The sequence below is a fragment of the Vanellus vanellus genome (assembly GCF_965231255.1).
Source record: "Vanellus vanellus genome assembly, chromosome: 15".
In the NCBI taxonomy this organism is placed as follows: Eukaryota; Metazoa; Chordata; class Aves; order Charadriiformes; family Charadriidae; genus Vanellus; species Vanellus vanellus.
In genome coordinates this window covers 13,882,532-13,902,455 of record NC_138920.1, presented here as the reverse complement: position 1 = coordinate 13,902,455, position 19,924 = coordinate 13,882,532, and the positions used below count along the sequence as shown (strand labels likewise).

At 63.3% G+C, this 19,924-nt stretch overlaps 2 protein-coding genes across 2 annotated transcripts; one reads left to right on the top strand and one right to left on the bottom strand.

Annotated features, from left to right (window-relative positions):
* Window positions 1-2,609: 2,609 nt before the first annotated feature.
* SDCBP2 (syndecan binding protein 2) lies at window positions 2,610-5,288 on the top strand (the record flags this gene model as incomplete). Its single annotated transcript, XM_082490980.1, is given in 9 exon segments — window positions 2,610-2,663; window positions 2,790-2,852; window positions 2,854-2,870; window positions 3,105-3,231; window positions 3,429-3,590; window positions 4,455-4,630; window positions 4,696-4,867; window positions 4,995-5,086; window positions 5,192-5,288. Coding segments are annotated over 9 exon segments (918 nt in total). The 3' UTR covers window positions 5,247-5,288.
* A 2,106-nt stretch (window positions 5,289-7,394) lies between these two features.
* Window positions 7,395-11,917, bottom strand: SNPH (syntaphilin; the record flags this gene model as incomplete). The annotated part of the gene is made up of 4 exons (XM_082490960.1): window positions 7,395-8,520; window positions 9,205-9,354; window positions 10,882-11,082; window positions 11,874-11,917. The coding sequence occupies 4 exons, from the start codon at window positions 11,915-11,917 to the stop codon at window positions 7,395-7,397; spliced, it is 1,521 nt and encodes a 506-aa protein (XP_082347086.1).
* Window positions 11,918-19,924: the final 8,007 nt, after the last annotated feature.

Here is a 19,924-nt window from a genome sequence, read left to right as displayed (position 1 = left end):
GTCTGGGAATGTGAAGGGCAGACAAACGCGTGCTCCCGGGGTCCCTCCAGCTCTGGAGAAGCATATCGATATCTCTCTATGTATTTATTTCAGTCCTCTTTGGAGGCTGGATGTCGCAGCATGGCACGTCCAGCAGCCAGCGTTTGCAGGCCACATCACCATGGGCCTGAAAACCCTCTTGGGGTGCTCTTTTTCAGTGCCTTTCTTCATGATTCACTGCGCCTGGTCAGTGGGGCTCCCGGAGTGCCCCCCCCCCCCCGCTTCTGATCCTTGCTGCTGCACCTCGGATGTTTGCCGGCGACGGCGGCGGGTGAACGTGGCTCACGGCGTAGGCGCTGCAGGGGCACCGCTGTGTGCCAGCACCCGGCTCCTCAGCAAACGGCCTTTGCTCCGCTTGCCACGATCGATTATGTGGCTGCGATCGATAACGCAGCAAGTCCGTGACTCCCGAGTGGGTTTGTTGGGAGCAAAGTTTAACAGGGGCTCTGGAGGGACCGCCGGCCATGGGACAGGAGCAGCTCTGCCGCCTGGGCTGCGTTCGGGAGCACCAGTGGTTGCACAGGGTCATTTGGGATCGGGGCCACGCTGCGCAGATATTAGCACTACCCTTAATTGCTACTCAATTAAGCAGAACGGGGAGCTGCTGGGGCGCCAGCATCATGCTCTGCCCTTTGCAGCAACCACTTCTAGGCGGAAACTCGAGGCGAGCTTGGGTTTCTCTTCTTGCAAAGCTTTTTGCTTTAATTATTTACCGGTGCCAGGCAGTGCTGTGGCTTCTGGCTGGAGATCAGCCAGGGCTGGCGGAAGACCGGAGGGAGCCCAGTGCCCCTTGCCCATGGCACGCAGCCCTCCGCGGTGGCTCCCGCAGCACCCGCAAGTGCAGATGGGATGCGGGACCTTCCAGCTCCGGTTCGGCAGGGATGAGGATTTTGGGGCAGACACAGACTCCCCGGCAACCGTCCTTCTCTGGCTGCTGTAGCATGTCTCCCTGCCCCTGCTCCTGGCAGTGTTTATCAGTGGTCGGGCCGCTCTCCTCCCGGGCTGGCTGAGGCAGCCGGGCACCGTCTGGCTAAAAATAACACCAGTAAATAAAACGCTTCCTCCTGGCCTGGCACGCAGGAGCGGAGGCGCGGGGAGCTGGGACGTGCCCGGCTGCTGCTCCATGGTGGGGCTGGCCCCGTGCCGGCGAGGTCCTGGGCTGGTGCCACCGGCTCCGGGCCCGTCTGGGTGCCCGTAGGACCAGGCTGCCCGGCTTCTGGGGACACGGTGGCCCGTGGCATCCCCTGTGCTGGCAGCGGGATGTCACAGGTGGGAGCTGGAAGGCTGGATGCCTGGGTGACGTGTCAATGTCCCACAACAGTGGGATGCCTGTGTCTGCCCCGTGCCCTGACTCAGGCGAGCTCCGTGCTCGCTCAGCTTTTCCACCTGCAGCGCGGGACTCCCACGGGGCCGTCACGCCTGGCGCGTGCCCCGGAGCCACCGGTGACAGCTGGAAGGGTGCGGGACACGGCATCGCGGTCATGGCCGCGTCAGCCCCATGCGCCCGGGCGGGCAGCGAGGTGTCAGCGGGTGCCAGCCGCCCACGCGGGGCTGCTCGTAGTGGGGCACCCTACTTCACCCCCCCGGCAGCACCCTCGGTCCCCGGTGTGGGGCACCGAGCTGCGCTGGGGCCAAGCCGGGTGCCACTGCCGGCAGGAGTCGTGATGCAGCGGGAAGGGGGGGCCACCATGGCGGCTAGGGGCAGGGTACAGCCCTGTCCCTGCTCCCCCAGGGAGAACCCATAGAAATCCATCCCAATCCTTGTCCCCATCCCCATCCGTGCAGTGCCAGGACCCTGCGCAGCTTTGCCTTCACCTTCCTCTTCCTCTTCCTCACCTCTGCCCTACCTGGCGGGGGTGGCGTCAGCTGAGGCTGCCTGGCCCCTCCCTGGGCTGCGTATGGCCATAAAAGCCCGGTGTCGGGCAGAGGGTGGCACAGAGAGCCGGGAGCTGTTGGCAGGTGAGTCCAGGGGTGCCAGGGTTGGGCTCTGGGGGTCTCGTCTGTCTGGGCGTGCTGCTGCGGTCCCTGGGCTGCAGGGGGGGGGGAATGCTGCCCAGTTCCCGCGGGGCTCGGAGCTGGGGAGCTGGGTCTGGGTTTGGCCCCTACCCCCCGAGTTTTGGATGATGCGTTTCGGGGCACACGATGCTGTGGGGCAGGACTGGGTGGCACAACCTTGCTGTGGGCACAGCGCGAGGCACACTGAGGGGCAGAGGGGACTGCGAGGAGCAGTCGGAGGGGCTGTTCCCATGGGATGACCTGCTCCTGTGTGCGGGTGATGCTGGAATGGCCCCGCTGGGCAGGTGGGCATGGGGAGTGGGACCTGCTGCCAGCCGAGCGGTACCCGGAGTGCCTGTGTCCAGCACACCGCCGCCTGTGTCCCAGCTGCTGGGAAGTGGCAGAGGCGGTGGCAGCCCTGGTGACACAGCCCTGAGTCACACTGGAGGCCTCAGGTGACAGCCCGTATCTGGCACAGGGAGCCAGGCACGTGGCATGGGAGGGATGCTCTGGGAGAGGCGCCCTATCCCTGAACCGCCCCGTCCCTGTCACCAGGCACGGCCACAGCAGCAGTGATGGCAACGCTCTACCCTTCCCTGGAGGACATGAAGGGCCACCAGATCTTGCAGGTCAGTGTCAGCACAGCAGCATTATAGGGGGGTGAGCAGAACCCGATGGGTCCTTGTAGTGTCCCACCATCGGAGGGTCCCCAAGGCTGGGGGGCACAACCTCGAGCAAACCCCATCTCTTGGCAGGCGCAGGCAGCTGCCGGGGTGAGGACCCCCGCCACGACGGTGGTGACGGAGAAGCCAAAGCTCGTCTCGGGCACCGGTAATGTGGGTTGCGATCGGCTCTCCCTGTCGAGCGGCTGTCAATGGGGGTGGGGGAGTGATGCTTACTTTGGAGGGGGCTCAGCTGAGACCCTCCACAGCTTAGTGCATGGGTAGGGGATGGGATTTGGGGGTCTCTTTCTGCTGGCCCATCGCCTGCCATGTCCCGTGTGCTGGTCACTGGCCCATGGTCCCAGGGGGGGAGGTGATGGCTGTGGGTTGGGGACCCGGTGAGCTGAGACCACTCTCGGTGTTCCCCACAGCGCCACCTGTGCTGTACCCCAACCTGGCCGAGCTGGAGAACTACATGGGGCTCTCTCTTTCCAGTGAAGAGATCCAGAAGAACCTGCTCCCAGAAGGCAGCACTGTAGGTGTCTGGGCTGGTGGCTCTCGCCCTCACCTGCCCTGTACGGGGCTCCCCCTGCATGCCACAGCAATGCTGCTGAGGGGGGTCCCTCTGGGGCCACATCCTGCCCAGGGAAGGGATGCAGCATCCCCCCGAGGGCTGATGTGCACGGGGTCCCACGCCGCTGCTGGCCCCACTGATCCCTGGCTCCATTGCAGGCACTGACCCCCGCTGGGCCCTCCCCGGGCCAGCTGGTGGCCCCCCTGAGCGGGAACAACGTGGGGCTGCGCCGGGCAGAGATCAAGCCGGGCGTGCGGGAGATCCACCTCTGCAAGGACGAGCGGGGCAAGACAGGGCTGCAGCTGAAAAATGTCGACCAGGTGAGGGGGCTGGGCCGGCACTGGGCCGGGCATGGCATGGCACGGTGTGGCATGGCATGGCACAGCACGGCGTGGTGCACCATGGCATGGCACGGTGTGGCGTGGCATCATCCAGCTCTGGAGTCCCCAACATAAGAAGGACATGGACCTGCTGGAGCATGTCCAGAGGAGAGCCACGAGGATGATCCGAGGGCTGGAGCACCTCTCCTATGAGGAGAGGCTAAAAGAGTTGAGGCTGTTCAACCTGGAGAAGAGAAGGCTCCGGGGAGATCTTATTGTGGCCGTCCAGTCCCTAAAGGGGCTACAGGAGAGCTGGGGAAGGACTTTTTACTCGGGCATGTAGTGATAAGACGAGGGGGAATGGCTTTAAACTGGAAGAGGACAGGCTTAGATTAAACATTAGGAAGAAGTTTTTCACTTTGAGGGTGGGAAGGCACTGGAACAGGTTGCCCAGAGAGGTTGTTGAGGCCCCATCCCTGGAGGTGTTCAAGGCCAGGCTGGACATGGCCTTGAGCAACCTGGTCTAGTGGGAGGTGTCCCTGCCTATGGCAGGGGGGTTGGAACTTGATGATCTTCAAGGTCCTTTCCAACCTAAACCGTTCTATGATTCCATGGCATGGCATGGCACGGCGTGCTGCACCATAGCATGGCACGGGGGAGCATGGCATGACGTTGCATGGCAAGGCAGGGCACAGCATGGCACAAGCATGACAGTACAGGGCAGGGTGACATGGTGTGATGCACAGCAATGTGTGGCACTAAATGGCACTGCATGCCATGGTGTAGCACAACAGGGTGCAGCATGACAGCGTGGCATGGCACGGCTGCCCAGTCCCTGTGCCATCACTCCCCCCGTGTCCCCAGGGCATCTTCGTGCAGCTGGTGAAGGCCAACTCGCCGGCGGCACTGGTGGGGCTGCGCTTCGGTGACCAGATCCTGCAGATCAACGGCAAGAACTGCACGGGCTGGAGCAGCGACAAAGCGCAGCGGGTGCTGAAGAAGGCGGCTCCGGAGAAAATCGTCATGGTGGTGCGGGACAGGTGAGTGGATGGGTGGACGGGCGATGCTACCGGCGGTGCCAGAGCTGACCGCGCTCTCCCCGCAGGCCTTTCCAGCGCACTGTCACCGTGCACAAGGACAGCAACGGCCACGTCGGCATTGTGGTCAAGAAGGGGAAAATCGTGTCGCTGGCCAAGGACAGCTCTGCCGCCCGCAACGGTCTCCTCACCCACCACTACATCTGTGAGGTGAACGGCCAGAACGTCATCGGCATGAAGGTAGGGGCTGTGCACAACCGGCGGTGCTGGACACACCCGGGGGTGCTCAGGATCCATCCAGGAGAGCCGTACGGCACTGCCGTGGGATGGTGGGCAGAACCGGGGACCCACCTGCTCTCTCCCGCAGGATAAGCAGCTCACGGAGGTGCTGTCAGGGGCCGGGAACGTGGTCACGCTGACCATCATCCCCACCGTGATCTACGAGCACATGGTCAAACGGTGAGACCGCGGGGCCGCAGTGCCCACCCCCACCCTACTGTGCCCACGGGGATCCCCAAGGAACCCCCCGGGCTCCCCCCGCTGAGCGCCTGTCCCTGTGCCCAGGCTCTCCTCGGGGCTGGTGAAGTCGGCCATGGACCACTCCATCCCGGACCTCTGATATGATCGCTGCCATCCCAGGGGACCAACGCCGGCGTGGGCAGCCCCAGCGGCCAAGTCTGCACATCCTCCTGGAAGTTGGAGGGGCCGCTGAAGGTACCCCTGCAGCATCTCCAAAAGAAGCTGTTTTAGCACAAAATCCCTCATCCCTACAGAGAGGCTGGTGGCGGCAGGGAGGCACGGGGGGACTGCCAGCCTGTGATGTCCCCCGTGTCCCACCGGCCCTCTCCTCCCTCTCATCAGCAGGGATGGGGCACTGGACTCTCCCCATCCCGAGGTCCCCGTGTCCCCCTGTGTCCCCGCTCAGGCCAGCCCCCTTCGGGGCAGACGCCAAAGGCTGGCTCCAGCCGAAGCAGACACAGACCCAGCGACATTTATTACATCTACCACAGACAGCGAGTACAGGACAGGGGAAACAAGAAAAGGGGGGTTACAGCTTTTTCAGTTCTGTATTTAAAAAATATATTATATAGATTTGTCTTTCAAATATAATCATTACATTTATTTCTTGGCAAAGCTTTGGATAGTCTAACAGACGTGTACACAGATCCACAAATACATTGCACAAGAGGCGTATATCCTAGCTCCGCTTACATCGACCGCCCCGGCTGCCTTGCCACCATTTTTCCCCAAATATTTCACCCGGCACCCGGTGCTGTGCCAGCGGCTGCCGCTGCCTCTGCCACCCCCCAGCGCCGGCAGAGCCGCCAGACGGGGGATGCGGGGAAGCATAAGGGATGTGGGACGCAGCGCGTGCCCACAGGGGGACCAGTGGATGCCGGTGCATGGAGCATCACCGGCTCGCAGGGCACCCCGCTGGCAGCACCCATGGGTGGCGGAGTGGGGTGGGGTGGGGAAACACCGTTAGTTCAAGTCACGAAGAAGCCACAGACATTCATGGGGGCGGGAGCACCATGCGCCTGGGGAGCCCCAAGTCTCCCGCCTCGCCAGCCCCCGCTGAGCAATCGTTGCTGTCTTTGCTTTTCAAAATAAGAAGGCAATTTTTTTTTTTTCCGGAGGCCACCAGCAAAGTGGGGATTTGGCTGGGCCGGGGCAGGCAAAGGTGCTCAGCTCTGCCCGCACAGCCCTGCCCGCACCCCCTCGCTGCCTCCCAGCAAAGGCATCCTCAAGCTCCAGCACGGGATGGGATCACCGGCATCACCGCTGCTGAAACCGCAAGAGCCCCCAATCCCACTCGACGGTGGCCAGAGCCGGGGCCGGGGGTTTCCCTCCCCTCCTCACCGCTGCTTCAGCCCTCCCCAACAACAGGGCTTCAGTCCGTACCAAAAAAAAAAGTGAATATAGTGCAAAGCAAAGGGAGGGAGGGAGGGAGGGACCGAGGCATCCCCCAGGACCACTCGGCCGTGCAGGAGCCACAGCCCGGCTCCATCCCGGTGCGGGGAGGCATCTCCCAAGCGATGGGCGGCTTGAAGAGGGGCTGAGCAGGGCCCGGCCAGGGCACCGTCCCGCCGGAGGGAGGAGGACAGACACCAAAGTGGGTCAGTGGCCCAGGGCAAAGGTGTCCTGTGGGGTCTCATTGCCTCCCGAACTGGTCCAGAGCTGGTCCCCGTGTCCGGGTGGGTTCCCACTGTCCTCCCACCCCCAGCCAGACTTTGCTGTCACGGTGCAACCTGCACCTGGAGCAAGAAACGCACCCGGGGGGGGTCCCACTATAGCCTCCCTGGCTCTCCCCACTGCGGGATGGCTCCTTGCCACCACCCACCCGTGGCAGGGCTGGCCCTGGGGCAGGGCAAGGACAACCAAAAAGCGAGTGCAATGAAGGGAGAACCCACCCAGTGGGGTGCAACACCCCCCCCCCTCCCCCACTGCAGCCAGAGGCACCGCGGGCAGGTGGAGTCCATCAGGCAGGGGGGCTCAGCGTGATGATGCCACGTCCCGCATCGTCGCTTGGCACCTCTCTTCCAGCAACGCTCCTTTCCCTCCTCCAGGACAAAGGAGAGGGGGGGAGGGGGGGGCAGCATGTCCCCACGCACCCACATATCCCCCCGGCCCCTTCCCACCCTCCCCCAGGGCTGCATAATGAGCTGGAGCCGATGAAGGACCCCGGGAGAGTGGGGACACGCCGGGGCTTTACAATCAGCGGTCGGGTCCGTGGGGGCGGGCAGGGGGTGTCGGGGGACGGGGGGTGTCAGGGCTGGGTGCTGCCCCCGGGGCTGGCGACGGGGCGACAGCCCATCCTGCGGATGGAGTGGAGGGCCACGGTGCAGCAGCCCCGCAGCAGCGAGCTGATGTTGTAGATGGGTTGGCCCTGCCGGCGCTGCGAGCGGCACAGCCAGGCCACCGTGGGCACCGCCGGCACCACCACCGCCAGCAGATCCACGATGAAGTGGCGGCTCCAGTAGCTCTTGGAGGGGGCAGCCTCGCAGCCGGTCACCTCCGTCGTCTCCTCCTCCGCCACGCAGGCGATGGCCACGGAGGGGCTGGCGCTGGGGGGCTGCCGCACCGCCGGGTTGCAGGCGGCACCCCCCTCGGCACCGGCCGTCGCGGCGTCGGGCTCGGCCACCAGCAGGTCCGTGGCCCCAGCGGGGTTGGAGAGCTCGGGGCCGGGCACCATGTCTTCCATTTCGGAGACCCAGGCTGAGGTGGGGCTGCCTAAGCTGCAAGCCTGGGACTTCATCACCTTCTCCAGGATGGTGTCCAGGTCGGGCTGGCAGGGCACAAAGTCCGTCTGGATGGCCCGCTCCTGCATGCAGCTGGCTTGCACCCCGGCCTCCACGCTGCCCCGCAGCCCCAGCAGCTTCTCGTAGGTGGAACTGGGGGGCAAGCGGGTGCCAGGCTCGCCCCCCACCTCCAGCAGGTCCGTGTGGCCAGGAGCCTCCTCCGCCCCCACGAAGCCGCTGTCGGCCCCCTCGTCCAGCGAGATGGTCTGTGAGCCCCCCACGTTGCGGTCCCCGGCCCCCTGGTCGCTCAGCTTGGTGTAGGTGGAGCTGCGGGTGAGGGATCGGGCTGGGGACCCTCCGGCTGACTCGCCAGCCCCCTCCTCCTTCAGCGCCCCGTTCTGCGCCACCTCCATGCTGTGCAGCAGCGTCTCCAGCTTCTTGTTCTGGATGTTGATGTCCACGAAATACTTCTGGAGGCCCTTGTCCTTCTCCAGCAGGTTGTTCTTCACCGTGTCGATGACCTGCTTCAGCTGCTTGATCTCCTTGCGGGCCTCCTTCAGCGCCAGCTGGGCTTCCACGCGGTGGCACTCCTCCTCGATCCAGTCCTCCTGCATCCGCGACAGCTGCGTCTTCAGGTCCTCGATCTCAGCATCCCTGCGAGAGATGGGGAGGGCACCGCCATGGCGCTGAGGGGGCTGAGGGGCCAGCCCTGTTCTCACATGCCCAACACGGAGTTGGAGCCAGATCACCCAGTAACACTCGCGGCTGGGACCCAGGGATGGACCCAGGGGCTCGGGGACCCTCAGGAGCGATGCTCAGGGACCCTCACGAGGGATGCTCGGGGACCCTCGGGAGGGATGCTCAGCCCTCTCCCAGAGGGGATGCAGAGCCCAGGGCTCCCGAGGGCTGTGTGGGGACAGGCAGGTGCCCCAGGCGGGCGCGTGGCAGCTGGCACGCTGGCGAGGACGTGCCTAAGCCCGAGAGGAGCAGATGGGGATTAGCCACTCTCTGACGCTGAAATTCAGAAAAAGCGTGGCACAGACTTAACTGGGGCCGCAGGGGAGAGCACAGCCACCGCAGGTGGGACGTACGGGCTCCGCAGCCCCCGGAATCCAGGGCTCCCTGGTTGGACGGGCAGCCATGCAACGCCGCCGCAAAGCTGTGAACCTGACGCCTGGGCACAAGCCCGAGGACAAGACGCGGTGCTGGGAACTGAGAGCCCCCAGAAGGACCAGTCCCACAGAGGCGCTGCTGCTGCGGGTGGCGATTGCCGGTGCCGAGACCCTTCCCGGCAGCTCCCGTGCCAGGGGGGTCTGTGCCCGCTGCGCCCGTGCTCACCTGTCCTGCAGCCGCTCCTGCGTGTCCTTCAGGCGAGCTTTCAGGTGCCTGATGCAGACCTCCTTCTGCTGCAGGGGTGTCAGATACTGCTCCGGTGTCGGCGGCTTTATCCCATGGTTGTCACTGCAGAGGTTGTACTTGGCCGAGCGCCTGCGGGGACACAGGTGTCACCCACCCACCAGTGCTGGTGCCGGCACGGGCTCGGCAGAGGGGCCCCAAGGGAGATGGGGACATGGGGGTGCAGCCCCACAGCGCACCCCAAAGGAGCCCCGTGGGCCGGAGGGGCAGGGTGGGTGTCTCAGGGTGCTGTGCCACTGGCAGGAGGGTGGGTGCAGCTCCCGAACCCGCTGGTGCTGCCCGCGGCCGCTGAGCCCTCCACAGAGCTGCAGGCTTCGCCGGAGCAGCGGGTGCATGAGCAGAGCCGGGCAGGCACTGAGGTCTCTGCATGCCCAGAGTGAGCTTTCCGAGGAATGAGATGAGGATGGAGAACCCAGGGTAGGATCAGCCCCATCAGAAATGGAGGGGGAAGATGGGTAATGGGAGGGTTCGGGATGGAGCAGGTCTGGAGCTGACGGTTGTCCTGCCCGTGGAGAGCAAGTCGGGGCATCCAGCATCTGCTCTGGGCTGGGACAGTGACACATCTGGACCTCCCTCGTGCCGCCACCGGGGCGGATGAGGTGACGTCTCTGGCTCAAAGCCCAGGGCAGCACAGAGAGCAGGAGCTGGCCAGGGACAGGGCTGCATGTCGGGGCTGGGAGGCACGCGGAGAGCTGTGCGCAGCACGAGATGCTCCTGCATTGCAGCAGGCTGTCCCCAAACCCCTGCGAATCGCAGCAGGGTAGTGGGTACGCTCTGTGCACGGCAGCAGGGCAGCCCCAAACCCCCGTGGCACGGTGGCAGGCAGCCCAGCAGCCTTCAGCCAGAGACATAAGCATGGCGTTCGGAGCAGCCAGGCAGGACCGTGGCCTTGCAACACCCCATGGCAGCAGGACGGCCACCCGCTCCCCGCTGCGCTGTGCGCGGGCTCTGTTCCCAGGTTGCCCTCAGGCTTATCATATCCTCCCAGATGTGATGCCATCTCTAGGAGCTGGAAGGTATTTGGGGACAAGCAGGAGGAGCCGAGCCCAGGGACGGTCCAAAACGCCAGCGCAGGGCTGCGGTGCCTGTCCCCGCAGCTCGGTGCCCCGCTGTTTATGCCCCGAGCACACCGGGAGGTCCCCAGTGAGAAGCCAGGCTGCCACCCGCTCTTGCCAGACCTCCACTGGGCCGCACGAGGGGATGGAAATGACCTCTTGTCCACCATGCCCTTGGTCCTGAAGGACCCGGGGTGCCCCTCGGGATGCAGGAGCGGAGGGAGGGATGCGTGCAGCGTGCAAGCCACAGCCACGGCAGGACGGAGGGAAGGGGACGGGGTGCCGGGCTGGCAGGCGGGGGGACGGGGAGGGAGAAGACACAACAAAAGCGGTGGAAAGGTTTGGCGGAGGATGGTGGGGATCTTTGGGAGACACACCAGCGGCTCCGCCGGCTCCGGCTCCCCCAGCCGCCAAGCGCACAGCCTCGCTCCACCGGCCCCCGTTCTCCTGTCCCTACCGGGCACCGGCACCGGCAGCACGGGTGCTGCTCCCCCCTGCCCGGGGACACCCGGCAGCCACCCTGGGGCCACTGGTGATGGGTTACCTTGGGGTGGGGCTGCTGTCGCTGCCCTTGCAGGAGCCAGAATTGCTGCTGCTGCTCAGCGAGGAGGTGCCGTAGGTGTCCCTCCCGGGGGGCGAGGGGCGCCTGGAGGCAGGGAGAAGAGGCTGTGTCTCAGGCCGAGTGGCTGAGGGCGCTGAAGACTTAAAGAAGGAGGCAAAGCCACTCCGTCCATAAACCCCGCGACTGCCAACCACCACACCGAGAACACACAAGACAAAAGGACAAAACAAACAGCAGGGATCAAAATGGCACGGACACGGCGACAGGCGCAAAGGCAGGGCTGGGGGTCGCTGCCCACCCGCTCCCCTGGGGAAGTGTGGCATCCCCCGGCCACCGGCATGGCATCCCGGCACCCCGAGGACCAGTAGCCCCTTGGGAGTCCCCTGGGAGCATGGCCCAAGCGGAGCTCGAGCCACCCTGCTGCCTGCTGCCAGGGAGGCACTTACACGTGGGCAGATCTGCCTTTTCTCTCTGCCCACCCTGCCAGTGGCAGCCAGTACCTAAATAAACGGCAGCCCAGGTCATGGAGACATTTGGAGGGGAATAAATGCTTTTTTTCTCTCTTTTTTTTCCCCTCTTGCTGTTTATCGCTGCAGCTCAAGGAGAGGCTTTTCAAGGGCTAACACACCTCCCAGCTTCACTGCCCCAACGCCAGTGCCCTGGCACTGCTGCCGGGGCTCTCCATCACCGCCTGCCTTTGCCCGGACGGACAGAGGGGTTGGTCCCGGCTGCGACAGCGACGGACAGAGAGAGACGGGGTGTGCAGCGCTCAGGGGGCTGCATGCACGGGTGGGGACGTGCTGTGCGGCGGGCGGCGACATGCAACCCCCCCGAAAGCCGGGCTGGGGGTTCGTGCTGCAAAGTGGCAGCTGGTGGTGTCGGTGGGGATCATTCCCTCCCTGCTGCCAGCCGGGAGAAGTGCCGGGCAGGCGCCGGTGCCCGGTCCCAGGGGCCAGAGGCCGAAGCATATTCACCTTCGTGATCCGGTAGATGAGCGTCTGCTCCCCGGCAGAGACATCGCCGCTGTGCCGCGGGTCCTGGGCGCGGGGGAACTGCGGGTTAAACACAACAGAGAGAGGAGGTGAAAGCAGGGAAACGGCCCCGGTGAGATGGGACCCATGCAAAGAGCTGGCACAGTCTCCTGGACCACCTATACGGGAACAGATGTGGACGGCATCCCCTGCACATCTGGGCTGTGCTCCCTGCCTGTTCCCCACGGCCCAGGAACGCCAGGGTCTTGCCCAGGGTCTTGCCCGGGCACAGGGCGAGGGCTTTCTTAATTTATAAGGCAAAACAGAAGCATAGCAGGTACCCGCACATGGTCTAAAACCCCTTTCCCACCAGTCTCCAGGCACGGGACAAGCTTTTCCCTGACCCTAGGTCCCCATCCCTGCCAGGGAAGGGAGATCTGCTGCAGGGACACAGGGTGCCTGCAGCGGTGGCATTACTCGGGGCAGAAGTGGGACAAGGGACACCCAGCCCTGGACCTCACCGAGTTTCCACCCGGGCAGTGGGCTGGGCGCCTGCTTTTCCTTAATTAAGTCAGAATCAACCCATTCAACAGCAAAATCGGGTAAGGAGGCACAGATGCCTGCATGATGCAGCAGCAGCAGCTAATCCGTCGGGAAACACAGCCCGTTTTCCTGTAAATAAATAGGCCAGACCCAGAGGCTTGCAGCAACCGGCAGGAGCTGCTCGAGGAGGCAGCACCTCGGGCACACGCAGGGATGTGAACGGCTGCAGCGGAGGGGAGCTACGGAAAGCATCCGCTCAGCGCATCCATCCCAGCGAGCATCCCACGGCACCGCTGTGATGCCCCACTGCACTCACGGGGTGCGGAGGACAGCCGGGCCGGGGGGGGCACCGTGCGGCCTCCCCCCATCCCCAAGCCCATTCATGATGCCGGTATGTGTCCCAGATTTTGGCAGCTCCAGCCCAGAGCAATGCAAACGATGGGACCGGCCAGCTGATAATCGATGGGCGATTGGAAACGCTAAGTGCTGCTCGGCCCCGATCCAGGGGAGTGAGGAGTGGGACAAGAGGGGGAGGCAGGAGAGGAGGAGGGAGCGCGGCCAGCTCACCCCAATGCAGCTTTTTGCATTTCCCACCTCAGGGCTGGTTTTTTTTTTTTCCAGGCTACCTCCTGCCTAATGCTCAAAGCCGAAAACGGGCAGCCCGAACCTCTCCTTTGCCCAGGATGCGCCTCTCCCTGATCCCCAAACCAGGACATGTGCAGCTGCGGTGAGCCCCGAGCCCCGGTAGACATGGTGACTCACACCACAGAGGTGCCAGCACCCCTGGGACACAGTGACCAGGATTTGGGGGTCCTACTGCTTCCCTCTGGGATGGACACACCGGGGAGGACCTGGGCAGGGGGAGGCAGCGCTCTGCCCTGCCGGATAACTGCTCCTGGGCCGACCGCGTGTGCGGCCGGGCAGCTGCGGGCTTTGCTAATGCAGCAGCGTGAATCAGCATCCAGTGCAAGAGCTGAGCGCAGCCCCGGCACCAGCAGGAGCATCCTCCGGCAGCACCACGCGGGGCTGCGGCACAGCCCAGGTCCAGCCACGGGACCCCGCAGAGCCCGGCGGGGAGGACAGCCCATCCCTCGCTCCCGGAGCAGCTCTCAGGCAGAGCTTTAGGGAGATTTGTGACCACAGGGATTAACTCCTCGCCCTCTCGCAGCCCCAAAGCCCCGTGCCCCGGCTCAACACAGCCCAGCATCACCGCCTCCTGCTCTGCCCCATTCGCAGCAAATTTACCCGCACGCAAAGCTGCTCTGCTCAGGGGTCCCTCTGCTCTCCCCGGCAGCACTGGGGGTTTAATGCAGCACCGGGCAAGTGCCAGCACCGCAGACGGCATGCGTGCGTCCGGCACATAGGTGGGTACCGTGCCGGGGGCTCCTGTGAGCACCCCACGCTGCACCCCAGGTGCCCTGCCCCAGCATCCGTAGCCCGGAATGGCTCTGTGGGGAAGTCTGGATTCAGCCTCGTGCCTGGCGAGCTCAGTTCCTCCTCCTCCTCCTCCTCCTTCCACTGCTGCAGACTCGCCTGGCGCCCACGCCAAGGCTCCATGCCTCTCGCGGCGCCGGCAGGTTTAGGGGGTGAGAAACTCAGAGCAGCCCCGTGCTGCTGCCGCAGGGAGCCCGGCCACGGTCTGCCAGCGGGAATTGAAATCCCACAGAGCGGGGGAGGACGAGCACCATCCTGCGCCCTGCCCGGGTCCCCGTCTCAGGAACATGATGGGCTGTGCATCCCCTCCCGGCTGGGTACCGGCTCTGCCTCGCCAGCCTGCCCCAGGGTGGCTCGAACAAGCAGGTTGGAATTTAATCACTGGTAATAAATTGTCACTGCCTTTACTCCCAAAGAATCAATGGGCCATTTCGGTCTCCCCAAAAGCCTCACCATATCCACAGGCTGCCAAGGACAGGCAGGTTGGGCAGACTTAGCACCAAAGCTGAAAACACACCTTCCCACGTGCTACATGGCTACTTTGCCTCTAAAGGCAAAGGGGATTACTTAATTACACTCAAAATTACCACTATCGCACGGACCAGGATGAGCAGCTATAGTGCAAAGGGAGCCTCGCCATGAAAGCAAGAGGAAATCCAAGATTATCTTATCACATTTTAAATGCAAGAAAGGGAGAAGCGGTGAAGACCTCTGCTTTGGCAGTGATTTGCGGAGGGGTCTGCACCCACAGAGGGGATGCCCCTGCCCTCCCGTGGGACCCCCACCAGCCCAACCCCCACCTCCCCGCAACGCCTGGCACTTCTGCCGGCTCCGGCAGCGGCTGCTCATCGATTAGGCATTAGGAAAAACACATGGAGAGGAAATGGAGAGCGTTTAAAGATGAATAACCACGTCCCCGAGCACGCCGCACGCTCTCCAGCGGGGAAGACGAGGGCAGCCGCACGGGCCAGGAACTACAGGGAAGTAACCAAGAGCAGGTCACCAAAACCTAAAAACCATCTAACAGATGGGGCTTGGGGCAGGAGTCGGAGCAAAGCTGCCAGGGCAAGCAGAAGAGAAGAAATCCCATAAAAACATGGGGGGGGGAAACGACTCCAGCCGGGGCAGAGGGTGGGCAGGCTCATTGCGCCATGTCGGAAGCATCGGGGACGCGGCCAGCGGAGCTGCTCATGGCCGGCCCTGTGTGAGGAAGGCAGCTCCCGCTCAGCACGGGGACAAAACCCCAAGAACGAACATCGGGAGCTTTGGCAGCAGGAGAGGAAACCTGCAGGCCTGGAGGACAGCGTGCCACTGCCACCCACCCTGGGACTGCAAACCCTGAGTCACGCAAAGGGGGGATGAGATAAAGCCAGGTCTCACGTGCCAGCCGAGATGCTCAACTGAGAGCCAGTGTGGGGATGGATTTCCCCCACCTTATTTTCATCTTTGCAAAATGAGGAACCTGAGGAACGCCTTGCAGGACACGGAATAAACGCGGTAGAATCCCCTGCTTGTGGGTTGATCCTTACACAGCTGACGAAAACAGCTTGTGCCCCAGGAGAAGTGATGCGTCTGCGGCACAGGCTCCGGAGAGACCCCGAGCAGCTCTAACCCGGCGTCAGACACCGGCGCTGAGCCCAGTGACACAGACTGCAAATGCTCATCCCTGCAGCCAAAGAGTTCATCTCCGCACACGCAGTCCCGGCCCCGTAGCACAGAGCTTGCGATTATACAGAGACTTTAACAGCCACCGCCAGTGTGAGCGCACAGACACCGGGGTAAGGCTAGTGTGATTTGGGGAGTGCCGGCTTGTCCCCATGCCAGGGTGGGGGACCAGCAGGACCCTGCTCTGTGTAGCACCTCTGCAGCTGCTCCCGCTCTCCAGAGGTGCAGGTACGGGCCAGGCTCTGACGGTCCAACTTAGATCCAGAGATCACGCCGCAAACCACCCCTATTTGTTCCAGCGTCTTGCAAATCACCCCCAAAATGCGGCTCAGGGGACGGGCGGGACAAACGCTGCCCGTTGCAAGGTTTAATGCTCTCTCCTGGAGCCACTGACAGCAAAACCCACCGTGAATCTCCCAGCCCACAGTGGAAGAGAAAGGCAGCTCTTTCAAAAACAGCAGCACAAAATAGTGCTTACCCTGTGCCACGCAATTAGCCTGGGGAATTCACGCTGAATAAAAGCAACGGTCCTTGATAAGGAAACAGCCGGAGTTACAGCACGAAAAGCTGACACCCCACGCAGGGGGGGGGATGGAGCACAGCCGGGCACAAGAGCCTCCCGCTCCCCGGAGTGGGAGACCCCCCTCACCGGCATGTTTTGCTGTAACCGCTCTGAACACTTTCTGTGGCTTCTGCCGTCAGCAGCGCCCAGCCCCAGGCAGTGCCCAGCCCCAGGCAGCGCCCAGCCCCAGGCAGGGCTCAGGCAGCCACTGCTCCCCACAGCAGCACCGGCGTCCAGCACCGGCACCCCCACCCATGGCATGTGCCGCATCCCCGCCAGCACAGGTCACTCAGCCAGCTCTCTGCCAGCGCCTTGGCATGTCCCCTGTGGCTGAGAGCCCCCACACGCCACCACCATCCTGGTCTGGGTGACACCACAGCGCTCCAGGTGCTCCCGAGCTGCGTCCACCAGTGGGTCCCCAGCGTCTGCTGGCCACAGAGGGGATCTGGGCCACCGCTGCTCCACAGATCACACCACGATGGCGATGCAAAGCCAGATGGGTGGGCAGAGTGGTGACAGAGTGCCAGCAGAGCCCCCCAAGGCTCAGCCCGGCACCCCAGAGGAAGATGTCCCCAAGAATTGAGGCTCAGCCGTCATTCTGGGATGGCTGCCCCGCAGAGATGCCTCTTTGGCTTGAATGCAGCTGCTTCCCCGCTCCACGCTGGATCCCCCGGTCGTGCCAGTGACAGACAGACGGGGCTGGGCAGGAATTGCTCCTCCTAGAAGCTTCATGCACGGGAAACGGGTCCACGGGACCACTGGAGAGACCCTCGCCATCAGCTTGGTGAAGCCTCCGACGATTCCTGAGCCCGTTCCTCTGGAAGTTTCACCACCGCGTGTTCTCGCTTCCGAGGCGTCTCCCTTTGCTCGCCTTCCGCAGGGTTCAGTAGGAACCGGCTGCTGCGCTGGCCCGAGCTGCCCCACCAGCTCGTCCTGTCCCCGCGGGGAACCAGCGGGGAAGGTGCAAGAGCAGGCGGGCCCGTTTGGCAGCCCCGGCCCCCGGCGCGCAGCCGCCCCGGCCCAGCAGCCGCTGCATTTCCTTAGATTTCTCGCTCACTGCTTCTTTTGTCGGGGTTCCCATCACCCTGCCCACTGCCGGATTCTCTTGTTTTCCTTGACGCATCCTGCGTTAGGAGCGTTTTGCGACAGTGGCACCAAGCCCAAGTGTCTAAGAACGGCTTTACCGATTCTGCAGAAACCTTGGGAGAAAAATCATGCCCGGCACACGCCGGCATTCGCCTTCCCTGCGGGTCCCTCCCCATATCTTCAACCTTCCAGTACTAACAAGATTAAAAGCAGAGAGCAACAGGGGGAGGGAAATCACAGCTTTGTTTTTCCGGGGAACAAAAAGGGCTTCTGAGGAGGAGACATCCCTGCCTTTCCGACACAGGCTCTGCTTTTCCTTCACACTAAAAATAAGCAAAGTGCTGAACGTGGCAACCAACCAGCAACCTGACCTGGGACATGAGCTCTGTGCCTCCAAGACAGCAGCAATGTCAGGATCGGTTCGTGTTTGAAAAGGGACTGGGATGCATTGGGCAGTGGTGGGAAGGAGCAGGATCCAAGGCAGGCAGGAGTCCGGCCGAGGAGGGGGTCAGCATCACAGGCACCATTGGAGCTGCCGGAGGCAAACACCCGCTGCCCGGTGCACAGCAATGACCATGTCTGTGCTCCCCCTTCTACCATGGGGCATTTTTTGGGAGACAGGGGCTGCTTTGCTCCTGCTTGGGAGTTTCCAAGGGGGCGGCGATATCTCCAGGGGCTGGGAAACTCCGCTCCCTGCTCCAGCAGAGATGGGCTCATCCCAAAGCAGGCAGAGCTTCACCTGGGTCCTGGACAGACGGAGATGCTCCGGTTCACACCAGAGCAGAGTGCTCAGGGCTAGAGCAGGGACAAAACGCACAGGATGTTTATGCAACACCACCAGAAAAATCAATTTTGCTAAGAGTTGTTGTATCACGTAACGAAACACAGGAGCATCTCCTTTTATTCTCTTGTTTGTTATAAAATGCTGAGTTGACACCCAGAGATTACAGGAAAATAGAGACCATTCGAAAAGATCGGGTTATGCAGATCATCACTTTTCCAGCTGACCTGGCTGCAGTGCCAAAGGGGGAGGTGACAATTTCTGGCCCTCATTAGCTAAAAATAAGGTGCCTGACCAGAGGGAACAGGCTGGTCTCTTGCTGGGGCCTCTGGAGGTAAAGGGAAAAGAGCTCCATGCCAAACGCTGTCGTAGCAGCTATTGCCGTGAGAGTAGGAGCAGCACACCCGGGGCGCAGACCCTGCGGTCTTACCCAAGGCTGGGAAGGTTGGCGGGTTGGGGGTGCACGTGAGGTTACACCCCACAGCCCATCTCGTGCGGGGGCTCTGCCGGGGAACCGAGCTGAGGGCCAGTCAGCAGAAGGAAGAGCCCGCTCCTTCGGAATATGCAGGGAAAAACATGGAAGAGAAACCCAGCTTCCAGCGCAACAGCCACTCCTCCCCTCCGCGCCCCCGCGCAGCCTCCGTGCGGTGGAAGCCAGTCTCCCCTAACCACCATCCACCTTGAACCAGGGCTGGGAAAGACGGTGGGTCACGGAGGATTAGCCCCGGGTCTCCGCACCTCTGGAACGGCCTACTTTAACAACACGCCAAATCTGCCGGCTCAGCCCGCTGCAACGCTGCTGAGGTGCGAGCACAGACATTGCCCCCTCCTGAACCCCCCCACACCCCCCGGCCAGGGTCCTCTGCAGCCCTGGAAACCAGGATTTGCACCTTCTTGCACAAGGTCATGGCACGACGCACCCATTGCCTAGGGAGGGTGGGAATGCCGGTATTTTATAAGCACGACAATCGCACGGCAGCGGGTTTCTGTGCGACAAGCAGGCAGCACTGACCTTGCGGGGAGGAGAGAAAAAGAGCACCCGGCTCATCAGTCAGCTCGTGTATTTTCTGTGTCCCTCCGGAGATGGAGCATTAAGCCATTAAATAATAAAATCTCAATTGCACAGCAGCTCCGGCTCCTGCAATGCCCCACGGTGCCGGGAGATGCGTTTGGATGCTGTACGAGCAGATGTGGGTCTGGTGCGTGTGAGATGGGTCTGGTACATGCAGGGAGGATCTGGTGCATGTGAGATGGGTCTGGTGCATGCCATGTGGGTCTGGTGCATGCAGAGAGTGCGCTGCAGGTCTGGTGAGCGTGATGTGTGTCCGATGCATGCCGTGTGGGTCCAGTGCATGCAATATGGGTCTGGTGTTTGTGATGCAGCTCTGGTGTGCGTAATGTGGGTCCAGGTGTGTGTAACGTGGGTCTGGTACAGAAGCTGCGGGTCCGGTGAGTGTGACACGGGCCCGGTGCATGCCATGGGGGTCCGGTGCATGCAATGCAGGTCCAGTGCGTGCGCTGCGGGTCTAGTGGGTGTGATGTGTGTCCGGTGCATGCTGTGGAGGTCCAGTGCATGCAATGCGGGTGTGCCACGGGCCCAATGCGTGACCCACCCCAATCACCCTCTGCCCCAGGCCCCCCCCCCTCACCCCCCAATGCAGAGCAGCACCGGCAGCTCCGTGCTGCGGCCACCACCCCCCAACCCCCCCCTCCCCCGAGTCTGCAGCCAGAAAGGGATGAGTCACGGCGGCCGCCGGTCCCCGCCGCCCCCCGCCCGCCCCGCGCCCCGCTCACCTGCGCGGGGCCCCGCCGATGTCCGGGGGCGGCAGCGCCGGCGGGGAGGGGGGGAGGGACGAGGGGGGGGGCGCTCAGCGACCTGGCGGGGAAGGGAGAGAGCGGGCGGTGAGCGGCGGTTGCGCGAGGCGCGGTGCGGGGTGCGGTACCGTGAACCCCCCCCCGCCCTCCGCCCCGCGCCCTCCCCCG